The 22,268-nt window shown below is 27.5% G+C and overlaps 2 protein-coding genes across 2 annotated transcripts in view; one reads left to right on the top strand and one right to left on the bottom strand.

Annotated features, from left to right (window-relative positions):
• Positions 1–22,268, bottom strand: part of LOC113383529 (protein kinase shaggy-like) — a 419,230-nt gene that overhangs the window by 173,170 nt on the left and 223,792 nt on the right.
• LOC113382763 overlaps positions 1–22,268 on the top strand; it is a 246,683-nt gene that overhangs the window by 15,998 nt on the left and 208,417 nt on the right. The window contains exons 4-7 of the mRNA XM_026620993.1: positions 3,302–3,369; positions 4,879–4,966; positions 5,456–5,572; positions 7,482–7,607. Coding sequence (XP_026476778.1) covers positions 3,302–3,369; positions 4,879–4,966; positions 5,456–5,572; positions 7,482–7,607 — 399 coding nt within the window. The remainder of the gene's footprint in view (positions 1–3,301; positions 3,370–4,878; positions 4,967–5,455; positions 5,573–7,481; positions 7,608–22,268) is intronic.

Raw genomic sequence — 22,268 nt, 5'->3', positions numbered from 1 at the left:
AATGTTCGTTTGCTTCACGTTTTATGTCATTCTGAAGTGTTTGATACCAAAATTGGAAAAATTATTTGTATGTGCGCTGAACTTTTACGTTTCGTCAAGGTTTTCTCAAAACGGCTGCACCGATTATAAAAATTTAAAATCATTTTGAGGAAACAAGATAATGTCTCGAGTTGATTGGTTTTGTGCGGTGATCGGCCAAACCATTTCTTTATTATTTGCCGATAAGGCCAACATTTTTGGTCAAAATTACTGAACCGATTTAAAAATTCAATAACTGTTAGTAATAAATTTAAATTATAGTATAATATTAATAATACATTTAAAATTATTAATCATAGTTACATAATTAATTTATGATAAAGATGAGCCGGGCCGTTTCTTCGTAATTAGTTATTAAAATTTTGCATAGTAGCATTTTTCATTCAACAAAACTTCTAAAATATTATAGCCCTACGAAAAATAGTTTAATTATAAAGATTTATTAATGTTTAAAATAATGAGATGCTGTGTTCGTACTGATCACCGTTGACATCCTATCAAGTAAAATACATTTATAGATTATGTAGTAGAATTAACTTAATTAATACAGTTACAGATATTATAATTTTGTTTAAGAGATACCAATTCGAAATCGCATTGATTAGATTTTAATGATAATAGTTTGAAATAATTAGTAGATTTTTTTAACTAAAGTAAATTTGCCTTAAGGCAAAATGCCACTTACGTCTAGTTTTATTAACTAAAAGTAGAGTAAGTTATAGCAATCGCAAAAAAATCTAAAATTAAAATTTTTATATATTTTTACGTTTGAAAGGTTTCTGAACATTTTGGCATACCTTGCAAAAAATTGATGTATGTGTGTGTGTGCGGATACCAATTTTCGTCTACGACTTCGGGAACACAGATTTACTGATTTGAATAATTCAAAAAACATTTAATTCGTATTGAGATCAAATGAAAAAAAAAATAAAAATCCATTTGGAGGTCAAGAATGATAACTAGACTTATGCACATCAAATTACCAGATATTTTATAGAGATTTTAATAAGTAAAAATTTAGTCATTTGCAAAAAGTCACTTTTTTACAAAAATTTCAAAATTCTCAGTAATAATTTATTCAAAGTTTTTAAAAGATTTTAAAGCTTTTTTCAAAAAAATATTTTTTTGGTACGGGAAGTTCTAGCAATTTGCCTTAAGGATGTGTTTTGGATGGCAAAACTGATAGGGTGAAATTAAATTGATTTTATACATTATTATCTGGTAAGTGGTTGGATTAAAAATCTTCCCATAAATATGATTTTATTTCAACTATTTATTTATTATAAATCATTCAAGAATCTCATTTTACATATTCGATAAAAACGTTGAACTATACGCCTCTAACGAAAAATGGTTTTAATAGTAACTGCGAGTTTTCCGAGTATGATGATCGTATTTGACATAAAAGTCGTAATATATTACAGAAGAAAATCGTTTTTCCTATATAACTGTCGTCAGCAAATACTGGCTGGTTTGTGTGGTATATAAATGCTTTTTATTTTGCTTTTCCCAGGCTTTTTGTTTGCGTTTATAATAGTTTTGATAAATCTGTTATATAAAGTTTCGTTTATTTTTTTTTTTTAAATTCAGACATTAGTTATTTTCTTTACGTGAACGAAATTTTTACAATCGAGATTGTATAATTGAGGTTTGACAGAAACTTTATTAGACTAAAAATAGTTTTTTTTTTGTATTACCAATATTGACCAATTGTTATAAATTGATTTTTAGTATTGTGAATATACACCTAAGTCTGTTTTTACACGGAGATTGGTTCCAGAAGAATCCGTGTAAAAAAAAACGTGTAAAAAAAGACATTGATCTTATACAAAAATGGGTGATTTGTTCCTAGTCTCTAAAACCTATTAAAATTGGTGAAAAACAAGAATTTTTAAGATCAAGAATTAAATTAGTGCTATTCACATTTGCTTTGACCAGTAAAAATTGTTTGTACGCGCTAAAGGGGAATTCACTTAAATCTTTAAGCTAATGTTCACAAACTATCGATACTATCGATGGTTTCAGACTTTTTTCTTTCATGAATACTTTTTTGTGATATGAACATACTTCGCAAAAATTTAATTTGACAAAAAAATTTAGGTACATAAAATTTCAAATCGTGCTAAATGGAATAAAATCGTGTAAAAAATTTTAAAATATTCAATTTTCAAACCGTGTTATATCAAAACCGTGTACAAAAAGACCGTGTAAAAACAGACTTAGGTGTATTCTAGTTTCATATTATTAATGCTCACAATTATTTAATTTAAGTTAAAATAAATTATATAGAATTAATTTAAATCTTAAGTATCGGCAGAACTTTGTTCAAATGGACCCGAAAACTTAGTATTAAACTAGTGGGGCGCATGGCATCGTACCTTAAGGCAAATTGCTGGCACTTCCCGCACCAATTTTTTTTTTTTTAAAGATTAACATTTTTGAAAAAAAAAATTACTCTGAAAAATTAGATTTTTGAGAAACTATAAATTTTTGACAAAAATTTTGAAATATTTTGGAAATTCTGAACTTTTTTTCAAAGCAATCGTACTGCTTTAACTGCATAGAGACGAAATATCGAAGCGCGTAAGCGCCGCGCCGCCGTCTAACGGATAATTATACTTATTGTTAAAATCTCTATAAAATATCTGATAATTTGATGTGCATATGTCTAATGAACATTTTTGACCGCCAGGTGGCATTTTTTTTTTACTTTTTTTACTAGATCTCCGAAACCGCTAGACCTGTCTTCATGAAAATTTGATCAGTTCTTCATCTTGTTAATACAAGTAAAATGTTTTTTGAATTATTCAAATCGGACGCCCCGTTCTCTTAAAAACTGAGTTACCGTTTTTGACACTTTTTGCCCCATATCTTCGGAACGGCTAGACTTGCCTTTGCCAAAAACTTTACACATCTCCTTATCAATACGAATCGAATGTTTTTTGAATTATTTAAATCGCTTCATCCGTGTTCCCGAAATCAAAATAATGCACATTTTTTCTAAATAATATTTGCAATGGTTTGTTCAGCTTGAATATCAAAATTTAGTAAGTTAAATTATATAATTTAAAAAAAATACACCTAGTATTATTGGATCAGTGAATAATTTAGGCGTTTTCCATTTGCAATCAGTCTACTGGTTTTCATACTATTTATACTAAGAGGTATTAATATCTGAATAAAATATTTCACATAATCCAAACACACCTATTTATTTTTTATTTCATAATTTTTTTATTAATTTTTTCCATTATTGTTGCAGGTGTATATCTGAATACGACTACTCGGTCAACTCTCCACCGACGGCTGCACCATCACAGGACGGCTTCGGTAATTATGATAATAATCTTATCTGATTTAATCACTGTAATTTGAGACGAATTACTAATTTATCACTTAACGCGTGCCAAGAAAAAACTCTTCATACTAGAAAACAGACAATAATTATGAGGTATTTTAAATTGGTAGCGAAACAAAAACGTTTGGTGTATCGAGGACGGTTTTTTGGAAGATTTTGACTATAATTAGAAAAAATATACAACATTTAGATTTTTAGTTATAAATTTTATGTGAAAATATGCAATTTGCTTTGAAAGCTAGGATTTTTATGTGACAAGGTGGTTAAAGTTTTGGTCTTTTAACTTTAGAGTTTCAAGTTGGATACCCACTTTGGACAGCCTGACTCTATTAGCAGTACCGATATCAGTTTTCACTTGAAAATATAGACCTAACATATTTTTATTAGTGCAATTAACACTTCCTAGTATTGCTACATAACATTAAACATATATCATCAGTACAAGATCAACTATAGTAGTCCTAATAGACCAGGCTTCGAATATAGAAGTCTTCATAACCAGATAGATTAAGCTTTAGATTTTCTCCTGAAAAACGACATTGTTGAAGCAAATATTCATTACAACATCTTATAAAACCGTTCACATAGCTGATCAAATATTAAAAAACAAAGTAAAAGTTTATTTTAGCTTCCGACTGATGGAATTAATTGATATCTTTGCTTTTTAGTACTGAAGTTTAAGTATGAAAAGCTGCATTCAATATTAATTTATGTAAGGTCATTTTTTTGCATGGTTTTATTGTCAATCAAATAATATACATTTTTTAAGACAATATGATGTTGGTGTTAATGCATTTAAGAGATTATCTCATATGAGATATCTCCCTTTTTTATTTTTGATATTTTATTAAAGATCGTATGGCCATTTTTTTTCAATCTTTGTGTAGGATATTCCTCGCTTAACTCTTTTAAATATATGTTTGGGTGACCTGGTAGTTTTTCGTGGTATTTTTTGCTCCTATCTCTTATCATCTCATTAATAGTTTTTATTTTTAGGTCTTTATGTAGGGTGTCATTTGTAACATACCAGGGTGCGTTTACAATGCATCTTAAAATTTTCGATTGCGCTACTTGTATTTTTTTTATATTTGAATTGCTTGCGCACGCCCATAGCTCAATGCCGTATGTCCAGATTGGGATAATTATTGTTTTATATAAAAGGAGTTTGTTTTCATAGCACATATTTGAACTCCTACCAATTAGCCAATACAACTTCTTTGAACTTCTTCTCCATATGAGGTCATTTTTAGACATAATAATTTCACTCGGCATTATTTTTTGCAAATTATAGGATAAAATTAAACATTTCCACAGTCGATTCTACTTCATTTTACTTCAACTTCATTTTACGTTTCATTTATTAACAATCATATTCTTATTAATTATATGATGAAGGACCTATCAATACAATCTTAATTATTTTAATGTCCTCTTTTATAAACGTGATGATGATGATGTTGATTTTGATTTAAAATTTTCAGTCGTCTTCCGTGAGCCATCTGCACCGAAGTCGTTATCACATTTCATCCTCATCGTCATGCAGCAGCAATGGTGTTCTGCTGGAAACAGGTGTGTATAATATATAATATTAATTTTTTTGTCATTTGCTCAAAGTAAAAGTACGAGGACTAGGAAACGTGTATGTTAGATTAAAAATAGGTGTAGGTTCAGCAGACACATTAAGATTTATATAACAAATTTTATTTACAAAGGGATAGCGCGAACAAACATTTTATGATAAAAATAATATGTTTTTTAAAAATTTTAAAATATTGGAAATTTTTAATAAATTTGGAAACAGCGGGTTTCAAAAATTTATATTTTTTATGCAAAATAATGCCAACTTCATTAGTAATTTATATTTATTAATTGAAATATGTTTAGTTTTTTTTTACTGTAAATATTCAACAAGAACATAGTTATTAGTTGTCTAGACCTAAGCTATTTTTGTTATAATGAATTTAACTGTATTGCTAATACACACGAAATGAGTAACTTAGATAGGAACAATGTATGTATTTCCACAATTTTAATGGGTAATTTAATTTTTAATTGAAGGAACTAAGGATGTTTCTGGCTCGGAAAGTTCCGTTGGGGGCAGTTATACTCCTTTGGGCGCCTTATCCAGCATGAGGCCTCCACATAATGCGATCAATACCACCACAATTGCTTCAGGTTAGTAGATTAAATTTTATGTCAAACATAAATATAGATAAATTTTTAAATTGTGTATAAAATTGATATGTTGAAATATGAGTTATGGTTAGTAGGAGTAGAGTAGATAATAATTTGATCAGTATGTTGTTTATGTTGCCTAAAATAGTGTTAAAGTAACGATAATTAAAAGAAATTGCATTTTAAAATTTAGCAGCGAATTACAGATCTTTTTAATCTACTTTGTACTGAACTTGAATCGTCTAGATTTCTTCAGATGACATTCAATTCAACTTTTGTTTAGTTTAGTTGAAAACCATGCAAAAAATAAGAAAACGTTACTCAAGTTATGAAGGCAAACGTAATCTATGGTCCATCAAATTCAAATTTGTTCAAAATTAAGAATAAAAACGAAATAATTTTAAGAAACCTGCATGCTTGATCAGTAAAACATTTCCGGTTAGGATGTTTAGCAATTGGCTGCTAACATTTTCACATTTATGTATCAACGTCTACCAGAAATGTCTAATGAATATATCATTCGTTACTGTTGTTATTGTTATTGACTGTTTACTATTGTTAATAATAATGGTTTGCTCGAAATCAGATTCAGTGAACCTCTGTTCTGGACTTTTTTCCTTCCTGATTATAATTTGTTATTCTATGTTCTACTTTTAAAGTAGCTCAATTTCTTATTTTGTGCCTTATCTTCCAATTTTTTTGTTACATGTTTTATTCATCTTCATTCATTATGAATCCATTCCAGTGTTCCTTTCATTTCATAATCCAATAAGTTTCCTCAATTCCACCCTTCTCGTTGCCAGTCATATATGGACAAAGTCTAATCAATAAAAATATATTTCATTTAAATCTGTACGTTTCAGCTATAATACTAGCCTTCATTCAGGGGAAAATTATCCGATAAGAATCGAAATGTAACATAGTGTTGTTTTGGCAACTGTTTGGTAATTGGTTACGGGCCAATCTTCGTATAAATTGGTAGTAAAAACTACCAAAAAGCTATGTATTTGCTGTTAGTGAAACCTAATCTACCAAAAAACAAACGTCTGCCTAGAAAAAAAGGTTTAATCTTTGGAAATTTTCGAATTTTTTAAATTTAATATTACAATTATTTATTAAAAAGTATTCCTCTTCTCACGTGATTTTTTGTTAAACCCCTCTCTCGGCTTCACGTGATTAATTGTCGCCTCCCCAATTCAGAGTAAAATTAATCAGTATTATTGCTGTTTTTTTTGTAAAATGAGTAATTCGATTGAACCCTCAGTATTTTAGTACTTTTCTGTATTTAAAAAAAGATTGTCAGTATAGTCCAGTCATTTAAGCCTAAATTATGTAAGAATCTCGGAATTCGAGATACCTAGCTGTAAGTTTGTAAATATTTGTATATTGACACCCTAAAGTTGTCTCAAAACCTACATATAGTATTGACACCCTACCATATGTAGGTCTTGAGACAACTTTAGGGTATAAATACTTATATATTGTCACCCTAAAGTTGTCTTTAAACCTACATATAGTATTGACATCCTACCATATGTAGATCTTGAGACAACTTTAGGGTATAAATACTTGTATATTGACACCCTAAAGTTGTCTCAAAACCTACATATAGTATTGACACCCTACCATATGTAGGTTTTGAGACATCTTTAGGGTGTCAATATACAAGTATTTACAGACTTATAGCCTGGTATCTCGAATTCGGAGGTGAACTTACTGTAATGACTGGACTAGTAGTGTTGATCCAGGACAATCATAAATAATCACTTTACTATTTGCTACTCTGCCTTATTTTGCCTGAAATTTGCATGTACAAAGACTTTTAAAACAGTCCTATCTCTATGCAACTGCATTATCTCAAATTATAAATTAATTCACTTCATCCCTCTATTTTTAATTAAATTTTCAGGACCCGGTTCGCCAATCTTAGTTCGTCATACAAGTTGTTCCAGTGCGTTTTCGGCGCCTCCGCACGGCCGGACTAGCAATCACTCAGCGGAGACACGGACCACCAACTGTTCGTCGTCATCGCCAGGTTAGTGGAACCTTTTTATAGTAATGAACGATTGGTGTGATGGTCTTATTTATTTACGCGGTGATCGAGCTTTTTGATATACGTGTGTTTGCTGAATCCCAAATTATTTATTAAAATTATGTTATGAACGTGGGACAACAAGAGAAAAAAGTAGTATTTTTTACAATAAACCAGTACCAAGGGCGCGGTGGGGGGAGGTGGGGGGGTTAAGGTGTGGTAAACTTAGAACAAATGAGATTTACTCCGCATTAGTGTTTTTAGCATATCACAGATGGTGGTATTGTGCTTTAAATTCAGCATTTCTCTGATTATAGTACACGTACTTCAAAAGTCTAATTTGTTCTTATTAAATATTGTTTTAGCAACATATTCGTGATTTTGTTGAAATTATTTTCTATACGTGTATATTTTGTTCTCGTTTCATTCAGTCAAATTAATAAGGTTCATCTTTTCTATATTATATATTTATATAAATCCTATCTAGAATTAAATCTAAGGGTAAATTTACGTGCTACGGTTGGTGCTACATCTATGATGTGCTGAACCAATGAGGTAAAATCAAAACGGCTGTGTTTGCGATCTATTAATACTTGTTTAACTATGATCAGTATCTACTAAACATGAATCCCAAATTCTTTATTTAAATTATTGTTATAAACGTGGATTTCCACGTTTATAATAATAATTTAAATAAATAATTTTGGATTCAAATGTTCAGTAGATACTAGAAAAAGTGGTATCTTCTCACATGGTAACCGACAAGCACTGAAAATTTTGCAAACTCGATTAATAATGCATATTAGAGATTGTTATCAAGCAAATTTTAAGGCGGACCATCCTACATTTGAAATGAGGTTGTTGATGCTCGTTGTCTTTATCTTCTTCATATTAGAATATGCAATATACACAATATTTTATTCCTTATAAACCAGAACCTGAGGATTCAGTCATTAGTGTCCTCTTATTGCTTCAATCACTACAAGTGATATGAAAAACATGTAATTTTCTTGATTTCTATACTATTTTTCATCGCGGTAAGATAATTTTGCTTCGTCCATCTTTTTATTAGCATAAAATGAGAAATATCCTTTTTGATCGGTTAATTTACCTATATAGAGTCAATATAATTTCAATATAATTGTTTCTATGTACGTAGTTATAGAATTTATTTATTAATTGTTTAAACTCTCTTTCGATTAACTCAGGTTGTTGGGTTATAATTTAACCCAAGTAGCTAAATACTGATTTGTTTGTATATTACTTATTTGTTGCAGTTCTTATTACAATCACTGATTTGTCACTAAGTTATAATGAAAGAAGTTATATTTATTTATTATTTATTAAACATCTTGTTTCGCGGGCTTTTCTTTTAGAATTGAACAATTAGTCCTATTAAACTCTCTGCTACCCCCTCTACCAGGGGTAGCAACCATCCCGTGTAAAAACTCAATGCCATGAAGATTTTCACCTTCATGGCCAATATAATAAAACGAAAATACGTCCGAACAATAATGTAATCAAATCAGCAAGCAAAAAATATTGAACTACCGATTAAAAAGAATATTTTTCATGTTATTCCTATTAAAATATAGACAGAGTAAAATTATCTAATCCAGGTGAAAAGTCAACAAAAGAATCATAAAAGTTTTATGTTTTTATAGTACTTGTAGTGATTAAAACAATTAGAAAACACTAATAGCTGAATCCTTGTAAAAGTATTGTAAATATTGGGTGTATTTTCGTATATTTGGGTATATTTTGGTATTTTATAGAGAGTCAATCAATCAATATCTCGGAGATTTAGTTAGATTTGCATCTTTTCTATGTTATAAATCTATAAAAGTTTTCCAAGGTCTTTCAAGGTAGTTCTCTGATGATCTCAAGAGCGGAACGAGTAAAATTGGACTTGGATTTGGGCAAAAAAAGGGAAAAGTTAATAATTTTCAAAAAAAAAAACACATTTCATTGGTTGCAAAAGGAGTATGGATAAAATTGCTAGGGATCAATCAGGCAATAGTTTGGCTTGGCGTTTTTGCAATATGTATATTGGCCTAGTAAAATTGGACATAGCTTATTAAAGATTATAATTAGGTGTTTATATATATTTGCAATTGTGTTGGTTAGAACTATTTCTATAGCTTGTCATATATAAATCTTAAATGATATTTTGTTTAGGCGATTATATCAAATATCATTCTATTTAGGCGATTGTACCAAAATAATCAGCAAAAAGTACATAAATATTTAGATTTAATACGGATACAATAATTATGGCGAATTTGTTCTAATTCATTAAGCTATTGATTTTAGTCAAAAACCTCTGAATTTTATTAGAGATTTGTTGAGAACTTATGGGATACAAATTATGTATCCCATAGCACGAATTTTTGAACTGAACTATATAGAGAAATTTTTGGATTTTTTAATTCATCATTAGCTGGTGGTGCATTAATATCTATATTTCCATTATTAAATACGCATTTATAAAAGTGTTTTATATCACTTATTTTTCTTGCTGCTCTTATACTTTTGTTTAGCACACAAATATTTTACATAATCTTTGATATTAGTTCGCCAGTTAATTTAAGCCAATCAAGTTGTGTTAATTTGCACTCTATTGCATACAAAAGCATATTTTTTTATTAATAATATTCACAATTTTTAAGCCAAATTATTGACTCAATATCAAAGATTTTTATTTTGCGTATCAAGGTACCAATACTCGTCAAGTAACTCATTAGTTAGTTCATTAGTGGTTCTATTCCAATGAAACTTGTACAAAAAAATAACTGAAATTTTTCTTATGAAAAATATTTCACGAATGCATAATATTCTAAAAATATCTTAAAACAAGGTAGTGCCATTTCGTGGGCGTTGTAAGTTTTAAACTCGTATAGAATTTAAAAAATACGCGTTTTTCTATTTTTACAATAGTTTTTATTGTTAATATTAATGCGATTGTGAATTTATATTGGAATCAGGGTAAGTTAATTTTTTTCAATTCACCAATTTAATTTTCAAAATTATTAGATTAATCTTTTTAACAAAAATTGTTCAAGTGTTAAGGTAAAGTAGCACCGTCTAAATTAAAGACTTTTAAATTGTAGGACGTTATTTCGCGTTTTTTCGATTATTAAACTAAATATGGTTTATCAATCAAAATACCATTTGTTTAATGTGAAATATTAATTATTATTTCGACAATTACAGAATTCGTATCGTTGACGTTAATATGCTTAAAAATGATATAATAATTTTTATACTTAATTTAATTTGAAATGAAATTATTTCGACTTTGAAAACAATTGAGTTTTATTTTTCAAATGTTTATCCTTGTTATTTAAAATGTGATAAATTCGTTTATTTTATTAATTAAAGATTTTAACTATTTTAAATATTCTAAAAGCTTTAGAATTTGTACTATTCCAAACATAATTTAATTCAGTAAAATAATGCATTGAAATCATCAACAATCTATATAAATATTCAAGTAAATTAAAAGAGAAAATAAAAGCTCATGATATCATATACTTAATTTTTCAATTACTTGTAAAATAATCAATGATCGATTTGATATTTTTATTTCCATGGGGATATTCTAAAAAAATTTTAGTAATTAATAACCTAACACAATTTAAATAAAACATCTTTGAATTTATTAACTTACAAATGTTCATTTGGAATAAATTAAAAGTAGTTCAACTTGTATCAATAATATTGTTCCATAACCATAACAAATAAAATTTTGTAAACAACCAGCAATTTAATATTCTATAATACATCACAATTATAGAATTGACAAATTTTTAAAATACTATTTAACACGTGAATGCTATAGCATTCAATCTTATTGTGCTGCAGATTAACATTAATACTATAGCATTTAAATTTTAATATCAATTATTTTGAATTAAATTTCTTGTAATCTTACGTTTTTGTAATTATTACACCTGTTGAGATAATGACTAATTGATTCTTTAGGTATATTCATATCTCATCTTTTTCATAGTCACAAATAAAAGCGTAATACTTGACGTGGATGCTATAGCATTCTTTGTATATAACAATAAATACAATAACATTATGATAATCTGACTACCCTTATTAACGGTAAACTATTATATATCAAATATAATAATATTTATACTCAAGCTCTTTAAAACTAATTGGTCTTCATGACAAATATATATCCTAAAGGTCAACATTGTCATCAATAATGCCATCGAATAATTGGTCGCTGATGAATATCATATATTGTATTTTCAAAACAAACAATCATCAATTTGATATTTTCATTGCATCACTCCACAGTGATTGGATTATTGTTTTTTCCCAACAAATTCAGTTAAAACTTTTATTAAAAAATTGACGCGCAAAACTCATTTGTGTATCATCTATATAATAGCGCGCATATTCACAAATACATTGGGAGGATTTCGAACACGTGCCCACGCATAATATGCGTATCAAAACATAATAATAATTATTAATTTTAATAATAAGATTTGATTTTTCTATGATAATATTCAAAATGGAACTTTAGGATTTTCCTTACCCTTGGTGATACGTCGTGATAGTTAGAATTACACCTCTTCCTTCACCATACTTTCCAAACAAATTTTTCGAATTTACGAAAAACGTAAAATGTTTGTTTTCACTTTTGGAAATTTAGGTAATAAATACACGTGATATTTTACTAGACCCATCCACCCCCCACGTGATTTTTTGTGATTTTTTCGTGTCAAACTCCCCTTCCCCTAAAAGCTTCATGTGACTAATAAGTATATTCTATAACGTGATCAAATAAAAAACTATATACACCAAACGAAAATCACTATAAAATGCCCTTTTGTGTCAGTTTCTATAAAAAATAAATATAATAAAAGAAAAATAAATATTAATATATTTAATATCAAACACATTTAATAAATTATAAGAATATTAATTTATTTTATTAATATTATTTTATTATTTGCTCATCTTGAATAAATTTACGCTATCAATTATATATAAACATTAATTAAAAACGAAATGATGCTCTTTCTTTGGGTATTCCAAACAAACTAGCTTATACACACATAAAATTTAGTTTTGATCATCAAACGGGGGGTTCCTATCTTGTCTACATATTTTCATCATAGACTAAGAATTCGTAACTGTAACATACATTTTGTAATGTTGTATTTTGACAATAGAACAATTAAAATGTTATTGTAGATATAAGTAAATTATATTTTAGTGTTTATCGCTGAACAAATTTTATTTTCAAAAACCGTGTAAGATCGAAAACTTCTAATGGGAAAAATAATAATTTGGAGATCAATTCAAAAAGGGAACCCTATGATTTTTCTTCATAAACTGCATCCTATGACTCTTTAACTGAAGATTAGGATTTTTTTGATATTAGTTTCTTCAATATCCTTGTCATGCATAGTTGGTTAGAGAAAGAATTTCTTTACTGTAGAGGTTCTCAAATTTTGTGTGATACTTTGAATTTCTTCTGTCTTTGATGATGTCTTTTACTTAAGATATTCCCATGGAAGCCCTTATGGATTACAAGATTAGTTATATATCTTTGAGAATTAACAATAACTCTCAGGATTTTTTTTACTTCATTTCATTAATAACTTTATGAAGACTACTAATAATGTGGTATTTTATATTGATGTGAAAATATTTCAAACTTTTTAAATATTTTTTCTTATTTTCTGTGAATTTGTTGTCGCCCTTTAAGTAATGAAATATTTAAACCAAATGTATGAGTAAATTGTATGAAAGCTTATCCCTAGGCAAAACACTCTCAATTTTATTGAATATTGGTGTGAAAGACTATTTTCCCTGATTTTTTAATCAATTTGATTCAAACTTTACTCTATTGAAATTATGTTCAACGCTGGAATGAAATAAAGTTGATCTTATGTAACCATCAGAAACCATTACAACAACCATTACCTAAAATCATCATAGAATATTCAAATACGTTCGATTTTTTAAAGAATATTAGATTTCGTATCATTTATTACTATTCTCAATTTTTTTTTAATATCTGCACCCATTTCATATGGAATAACAGCAAATTTTTGCTAGTACATATTTAAAAATGTCTAAATCGTATCCCAATCTAGTGATTGGACGTTCGGGTATGATGAATGAAAAAAAATTCTAATAGGTATTTTATTAGTTAACGCTAATTTTATACGAATCAATGTAGATTTAACCTTTGCTAAATATCTTAACATTCCAAATGTGTATGTTTTTCAAAAATAAATTTCATCATGATGTTGCTATATTGCACCAGTACAACAGATAATTTAACATACGTAACAGAGCTAAAAGAGTGTGTAATTTAGTAAGCAGCAATTTCTTCAATATGCGCCCACGCCGTGCTTACTTCTATTTTTAATTTCTTGTAGGGCAAGTTATTGAAATTACAAAATAATGGGAATTGGAAGTTTGATATCTTCTTTAATAAAATGGAGATATGTGCGCGGGTGTTTGTATGGGGGACTACTTGTAAATAAGCATGGGGGTATAGAAGGACGAATTGAGTTCTCCAGAGAACGCCTAAACTGATAGTTTAAAGAATATGTTATTTGTAATACTATATAATAAATAAATACATATTTTTAATTCAAATAGAGCAAATCCTAGTCCCAAGTTCGATCTCATTCTTGATATCAAGGGTTTCTCTCAGGGGCCTGGCTGCATAAAAGTATGAAGTCAAAAATACTGTTTATTATAGTTATATTATGTCCTTACTAGAATAAGACAACTACTGGATTGCTTTTTTCAGGCAAGCCATATTCTAATATACCAAAATAATTATTAAATGTCCTTGTAATAAGCAATATCACTTTGGAGTGAAGCCGAAACGGGGTCTTGACTCGTTGACTCTTCTGAAAAAACAGATTAGAAAAAGAAATCTCACGTTATTTGGAAATTATGAGCTTTTAAGTACAACTTAGAACTTTGGTGAAATGATGACTATTTTTGGTTATTAATGATTAATTTTTATCAATTTCATTTATTAATCATGAATAAAATTGTTAGAATTTCAGCGAAAAATAATAACACAATTACTCCAAGGTTTCAAGAATTAAGACGTTTTTTAAACTATGAATTTAAAATTGTTAAACTTGGGCGACTTTGAGATGGTCTCCTATAAAAGAAAGTACTAAAGTGTGCTGGCAAGTTTCATGAAAATTTGGCGCATTCAATCATTATTGTAAAGTGGTAAAATATTTGCTAATTTTATTGTTGAAAATTTTTGAGTAAAAAAATTGAAAAATGGCTAGATTTTTGCTAGTAAATTTTACTCCTACTTAATTGTGAGTAAAATCTACTAGCAAAAAATCGTGCCTTGCTTTACTCGAAATTTTTCAATAATAAAATTATTAAATGTTTTACTATTTTACAATCCGGATTAAATGCGCCAACATTTGATGAAACTTGCCAACACACTTTAGTACATTTTTTTAAAGAAGGGCTTCTCAAAGTCGATCGATTTTAAACATTTTAAATTCATAGTTAGCTACAAAAAGTCCTAATTCTTGTAAACTAGGAGGAATATTGTGTTAATGTTTTTGTTTGCGCTGCTAGAAATGCTATTTATGGTTACAGTTTCAAAGTTTAAATGACTAAAATTAATAAAAATTAACCACTATAACCGAATAATAGTCATAATTTTGCCAAAGCTCTAAGTTGCACTTAAAAGCTCGTAAATGAATAAAAAGTAACCACCATAACCGAAAAATGGTCATAATTTCACCAAAGCTCTAGGTTGTACTTAAAAGCTCGTAACGTAATAGAAAGTAACTACGAAAAATGGTGATCATTTCATCAAAGCTGTAGGTTGCACTTGGAAGGTCGTAACTTAATAAAAACTAGCCACCATAACCGAAAAATGGTCATAATTTCACCAAAGCTATAGGTTGCACTTAAAAGCTCGTAACTTAATTAAAAGTAACCACCATAACCGAAAATTGTTCATAATTTCGCCAAAGCTCTAAGTTACACTTAAAAGCTCGTAACTTAATAAAAAATAACCACTATAACCGAAAAATTGTCATAATTTCACCAAAGCTCTAGGTCGCACATAAAAGCTCGTAACTTAATAAAAAGTGACTACCTTAACCGAAAAATGATCATAATTTCACCAAAGCTGTAGGTCGCACTTAAAAGCTCGTAACTTAATGAAAATTAACCACCATAACTTCAGAAAGGGTCATAATTTTTCCAAAGCTCTAGGTTGCACTTAATAGCTCGTAACTTCCAAACACGGTGATATATTAACCTCCCGTAGGGTAAGTGTGTGTGTGTGCGGATACAAATTTTCGTCGACGATTTCAGGAACACCGATTTGAATAATTCAAAATACATTTGATTCGTATTGATAAGGAGACGTGCTGATTAGTTTTTGGCTAAGGCAGGCAGACGTTCCGCAGTTACGGGGCAAAAAGAGCCAAAAACGGTAACTGAGTTTTTAAGAGAAAGGAGTGACCGATTTTAATCATTCAAAATATATTGGACTTGTATTGACAAGATGAAGAATTGTTTAAATTTTTAGGAAGGCAATTCCGGGGGTTATGGACTTTCAATAAAAATAAATTAAAAACATGTCAAAATGTTTATTGGACATATGTACATCAAATTATCAGATGTTTTATTGAAATTTTAATAATGTGAACACATTGTGTGTAATTTTTTTTTGGGTTCCGTACCAAGATTATTAATTACGGTACAAGAAGTTCTAGCAATTTGCCTTAAGGCACGATGCCATGCACTCCGCTAGTTTTTTTATAATTCTTTCAGGACAATTAAGGTCAATACTATCACGCCGTTTCGGCTTGGCGTGTGACACAGTGTTAGTTAAATTAACTTTGAAGTAAATTTATCCTGATACCTACTCTTAACCCTCAGTGTACTAGTCGAATAAATTCAGTCATTTATCACAAAAATCAATCTATTTCCGCCCTCGGGCAAAAGGTCTCAAACCCCTGTCTCAGGTACACATCCGCACTAACACACGTGAAATCAGTTCGTCCATATTCGCCGGTTCTATATGATCTATAGCAAGATGGTTAGTACGCCGCAAAACGCAAAACGAAAAACATTCGCGAACCGAAATTCAACAAAAATAAACGATTAAACGCTATTAATAAAGTGTTAGTTAATTATAAACAAATTGTATAATTATTATATAAAGCAAAAGCGTTTGTTGTAATTGGAAACATTAAATATTTACCTTGTTGGAGTATGTAAATAGTTTGAGTCAGTGTTTTGGATGTTAATATTTATTTGTTTTAAAATGATATGGTTGTTCGTTAATGATATAATTGGAGTGATGCTTTTTGGGGTTATAATTTTAGATGCCCTACTTAATAAATAAATAGTATATAATATAATAATAAATTGAAAATATTAAATTTGAATTAAAATAAATATATTCTTTTATTATTAAATTTTTCTATTTACAGGAATTTTGATATGCGTTACTTAAAATTAACATTTCAACTAATATGAATAATCGTGTTTTCTTAAATAATTTTAGATATGAATTTGAACTAATATTAATTTTCAAAAATCAAATATTCCAGGAATTTTAAATTATTTTTTTTTATTAATATGGTTTATTTATCTAATTTGAAAATTATTTAATAGATTTAAATTATATCACAAACATTAATAATTATTGCAAAATATATATAACTGCGCATTACATATTAAATTGTTCAACGAATTTAAGTTAACAAAATTATTACAACTAATGTGTATCATTTATTTAAATAATCAATTATCTAGTCGTGTTTTCTAGTAATCAATTTTAGATTTGAATTCAAACTAATATTAATTTTTAATATTCAAAATTAAAAAAAAAATTAAATATTTTTTTATTAATATGCTTCATTTACCTTATTAGAAAAATATATGGTCGATTTTAAATAAAATTAAAACCTTAATTATTATTGCAAAATATGTATATATATATATATATATATAACTGCGGGTCGTATATTAAATTTTGATCTGCCAATAAGTTGACAAAATTTTTACATCTAATTTATACCATTTATTTAAATAATCTATTATATAGTCGTGTTTTTTAGTAATCAATTTTAGACTTAAATTTGAACAAATATTTATTTTTAACATATTAAATATTTAAAACTTATTCAAATATTTTTCTAATAATATGCTTTATGATTAATGTGCTTCATTTGTTAATTATTTGGTGGATTCATTTATTTCACAAACCTTAATAATTATTGCAAAATTTATAACTGCGCATCACATAATAAATTACAAAATTCATTGTTGATTCGAATTATGTTTATCCTGGGAATTTGTACATCAGTTTTCTCATATAAAATTAATTTTATTAATGATTAATTATAAAATATCCTGAAAAATAGTAATCGTAATAGTACATCCTAGTTATAAATATTATTTATGACTACTATTAATTTAAAATTAATATTATTAATGATTAATTATAAAATATGTTGAAAAATAATCATCGTAATAGTACAACCTAGTTATGAATATTGAATAGATAATCCTAAAAGATAAAAAGAAAATTGTACGAACTAAAATAAATTTAACATCTTAACATCTTTATATTTAAATTTAACTCAAACATTTTTATATAATCTTAATGAAACAATATTTGAGTATAAATATTCTATTAAACTTATGTCTATCAAAATTATATTTATCTATAATTTATAATTAATATTCATCTAGAATTCAATCAATCAAATCATTATTTGTAGGAGTTCTGTATTTGTTATGAAATCTTAAGCCTTCCTTAAATAAACCTATAATTGTTGGATTAATATTTGATAAACCTTTTAATTAGAATTAATTACGTAGGAGACTTGTACGCATCCATTCTAATATATATATAGTATATATATATATATATATATATATATATACAGTATATATATATATATATATATATATACTAGCATACCCTGCCACGCTTTGCAGTGGCTTTAATTAAAATCTTCTGGATTGAAATTTGAATCTGATGAACAAACAGTTCTATATTATTGATCAAAATTTTCTCATTTTTTCGAAATGAATTCAATTACTAAATAATTTTTAATTTTTACATAAAATTATTATTGCCAATGCATAAAATAAACATTAATAAATAAACATAACACATAAATATCTGTTGATAGCTATTTACATTTTGATTTAAAATTATCACGATTTATTAATTTATTTTAGATATTTATAGGTAATTTTTATTTTACGTCTGGATTCATTGAAATTTTAATTATTACACATAATTATTACAAATTTATTTTAATTAATTACATTAATTAATTATTCATTTAATGTTCCATAAAAATACTAATCATAGTAAACAATACTACAAAATATATGCATTTACTAGAAAAATTAAAATAATAATTTCTTCCAAAATTGTTGTATAAGGTTATGAAATTGTAAGAAAAACAATCGATTTTGAGTTAAACTTTACATGGTAGATTTCAGTTTAAGAGCTTTTTTCATAATGATAAAAATTAATTATGCATAATCAATTTCAAGTGATTTTTTTTGATTGATTTAATGTCTCTTTTTATTATATAACATAATGATTTATATATTTTTATCCTATTTCTGGAAAAGATATATTTGTTATTAGATACTTTATAAATACAAACACGTTCTGCTGCGGTTGCAATATTGATAAATATGATTAAAATACAGATTTCAAAGCATTTTATATTTTTAAATTTAATTGATATAAAATTAACGTTAAAGTTGAGAGATTCCAGTCAGACACAATCCTACTTTTGAAAGTGATCATAATAAAAATATGTGTGAAAGAAATGAGTGGTAGTGATAGGCTAATTGAATGTGTTTAATTGCTTTTATGAATAAAATAATTTGATTAATATATAATTATTATATATATATATATATATATTCATATATTAATCTATTAATTAGTGTTTTTATGTGATAGTGCTAATTAACACCGAATGAACTCGGTTAAAAAAACTGTGCTTGATATGAATTCATTCACATACAAAAATGTACAATTTTTGTATTACATTTTTATCTATAAATTTTAAACAGTGTTAATTATTACAATATTTATTAAATCTATGAACTGTTGAATAATATAATATTTAATCAAAATTTTGATAAATAGTTTAATTTAAAATTGTGAATAGTTTGAAAAACATTAATTGGATAAGCGTTACTTTTTGGATAATGCTATTCACTTGTACTGGTAAGAGTTTTTAATATGGAGATCTATATTTTGTATTTCGGTTTTATTTTTAATTAATGGGCTTAAGAATATTCAGTATTTTTTATATATACACGTTTTAAAAATCGAAATATTTCGTTTATTTTTGATATATGATGCAGAAATTTATTTTGGCCGAATAAATTTTTTAGATTTGAGATCTAGAGTTGCTGCAACAATTTTGTGATTTATTTGATGAGAATTAATGCTACTATACACATACTAGAGTTATTGAGAGTAATTTTTATTACAAGAAATAAGAAATTCAATTTTATCTAAATGTGTTTTTGGTTGTGTCAAGAGTACTTCTATCTATATCGTTTGTTTTCCAGCATACTAATTTAGTATATTATTTTAGATACCCTGATAAAGTAGCAAATATTTCGAGTTTTCAAACATCACGTTATTATTATTCTTATCATTAACAGTAGAAATTTTTGATACGTTTTTTAATTAGTGTGAGCTATAAATCTGATAGTGCTAGTCTATATTATAGAAAATTGTTCCTAAATATTACAAACAGTAGCCAGTATACTTATTAAAATAATTCTCTAGTCATTCGTTCAGTTAGTCCCAGATTTGATTCTTCTAAACTAAACGAGTTCTATTTGGCAAAATAAATTTGTAGTAATTCAAAAAATAGAAGTTGCACAGACATGTTTCTGAATCTCTTAACCAGCTAACTGTGGTGCTCACAAAGTATAATCTTACTTTGTTTCTTATCTATAATCTTACGTTTTTGATGAAAAGCATAAAACTACTTACAAAAGAAACAGTAGACACATTTTCAAGGAAATTTTTACTTCCTCATAAATTGCAATTGAAATAGCAAATAGTCACTGTTTTATACGTATGACGAGTATACTCGTCAATACACAAAATTCTGCTATTTCTTCATGATGACTATATTCGTCAATCACAGTTATCTGGTTAAATGTGTGAAAAATATTTAATAAGTGGAAAACTACAAAATCTATAGAAAATATTCTGACTATTTCAATATTTGAGAAGTCTTCAACGACTGATATTTTGTATGACTTGCCTCGGCACATGCATATTCACACACTTGCGATTTCCTATGACGAACCGGAAAACACATCATTTCGAATATTAGGGAGAATATATAAGAAAAGACATTCACTCATACTCATGTATCGAAGTAACTAGCAGCTGCCGTTTAAAAATAAAAGAGACCAAGGGGATGAATCTTAACATGTACGTGCAAGGGGTTGCTTTTGCTCTCTATTGTATTTTTCTTAAAAATTCGTGCAGTTGCGTTCCTGACATGTGAGTTGCATCAATTTACCCACGAAGATATGCTGACATATATAGCAATCTCCAAAGTTTAATATTATCTTTATCTTTTAAAATAGTAGAGTATGTCATAGTAATCGCAGTAAATTTAAATTTTCAGTAATTTTGTATATCTTTATGTTTCAAAGATTTCTGAACATATGGCATGGATGTATGTGAATGTGTTTTTTGACTTATTCAAAAACCATTCTATTTCTTTTGATCCTCCAAGTCAGTTTTCGAGAGAAAACTGAAAAGTTTTTCTAATTTGAATGATTTAAAAAACATTTCACTTACATGCTATTTATATAAATTTAAAAAAAAATACAATCTGATATGTCAAGTTGTTTGGATATTTTGAAGCTATTATGACTGTATAAAATAAGTAGTTGTAAGTGACATTTTCACTTAAGATAAGTTGCATGAACGTTAACTTTTTTTGTGTAATTAATTTTTTTCATCAATAACAATTAAGATTTTGCTATTGAAATAACATTTTCTGTTTATTTTGATAATAGTTTTCATCTAAATTTATTTTTATTTTCTGACATTTACAAGTATATTATTTCATTGAACTAAATTCTTGCTTAGTTTAATACGTATGTAATATATGCTCCACGTAACAAAGAAGTAAATTGTAGTAATAATTTTTACAATTTTGTAAAATAAACTGATATTTTTCACCCTATATTTTGCGCACCTTACTCTGTGATTGACGAATATACTCGTCATGAGCTCGATTCGGACGCCATAAAACTGTGTGCACTGTTCGATGGCAACACAGTTCACTGGTTAAAATACATCTCAGTGTGATTCAACTTAAACTTGTAACTTGAGGAAATTCTAAAAAAAGGAGAAAAAAATTATTTAAATTTTCTTAAAATTTGCTCGAATATTTTCTTTATAGCGATGGAAATGCATTAACGCATCCCAGATTAGGTCTTTTGTTTGGGTATGTCTGGCTCAATACCGTCTAGGTGCAATACAGACTAAAACCTCAACGCTTATCCATTGTTTTACAGAAACTTTAAGCATTACTTCATGGGGGGAGGCTCTAGATTTCTATAATTCTTCTGACCTAATCGGTCCCATTCGCT

The sequence above is a fragment of the Ctenocephalides felis genome, unplaced genomic scaffold, assembly GCF_003426905.1.
Source record: "Ctenocephalides felis isolate EL2017-DRISC unplaced genomic scaffold, ASM342690v1 CF-g0.4_SCAFFOLD_03570, whole genome shotgun sequence".
Classification (NCBI taxonomy): domain Eukaryota; kingdom Metazoa; phylum Arthropoda; class Insecta; order Siphonaptera; family Pulicidae; genus Ctenocephalides; species Ctenocephalides felis.
The sequence above is the reverse complement of the archived record's forward strand: the minus strand, read 5'-3'. Positions and strand labels throughout refer to the sequence as shown.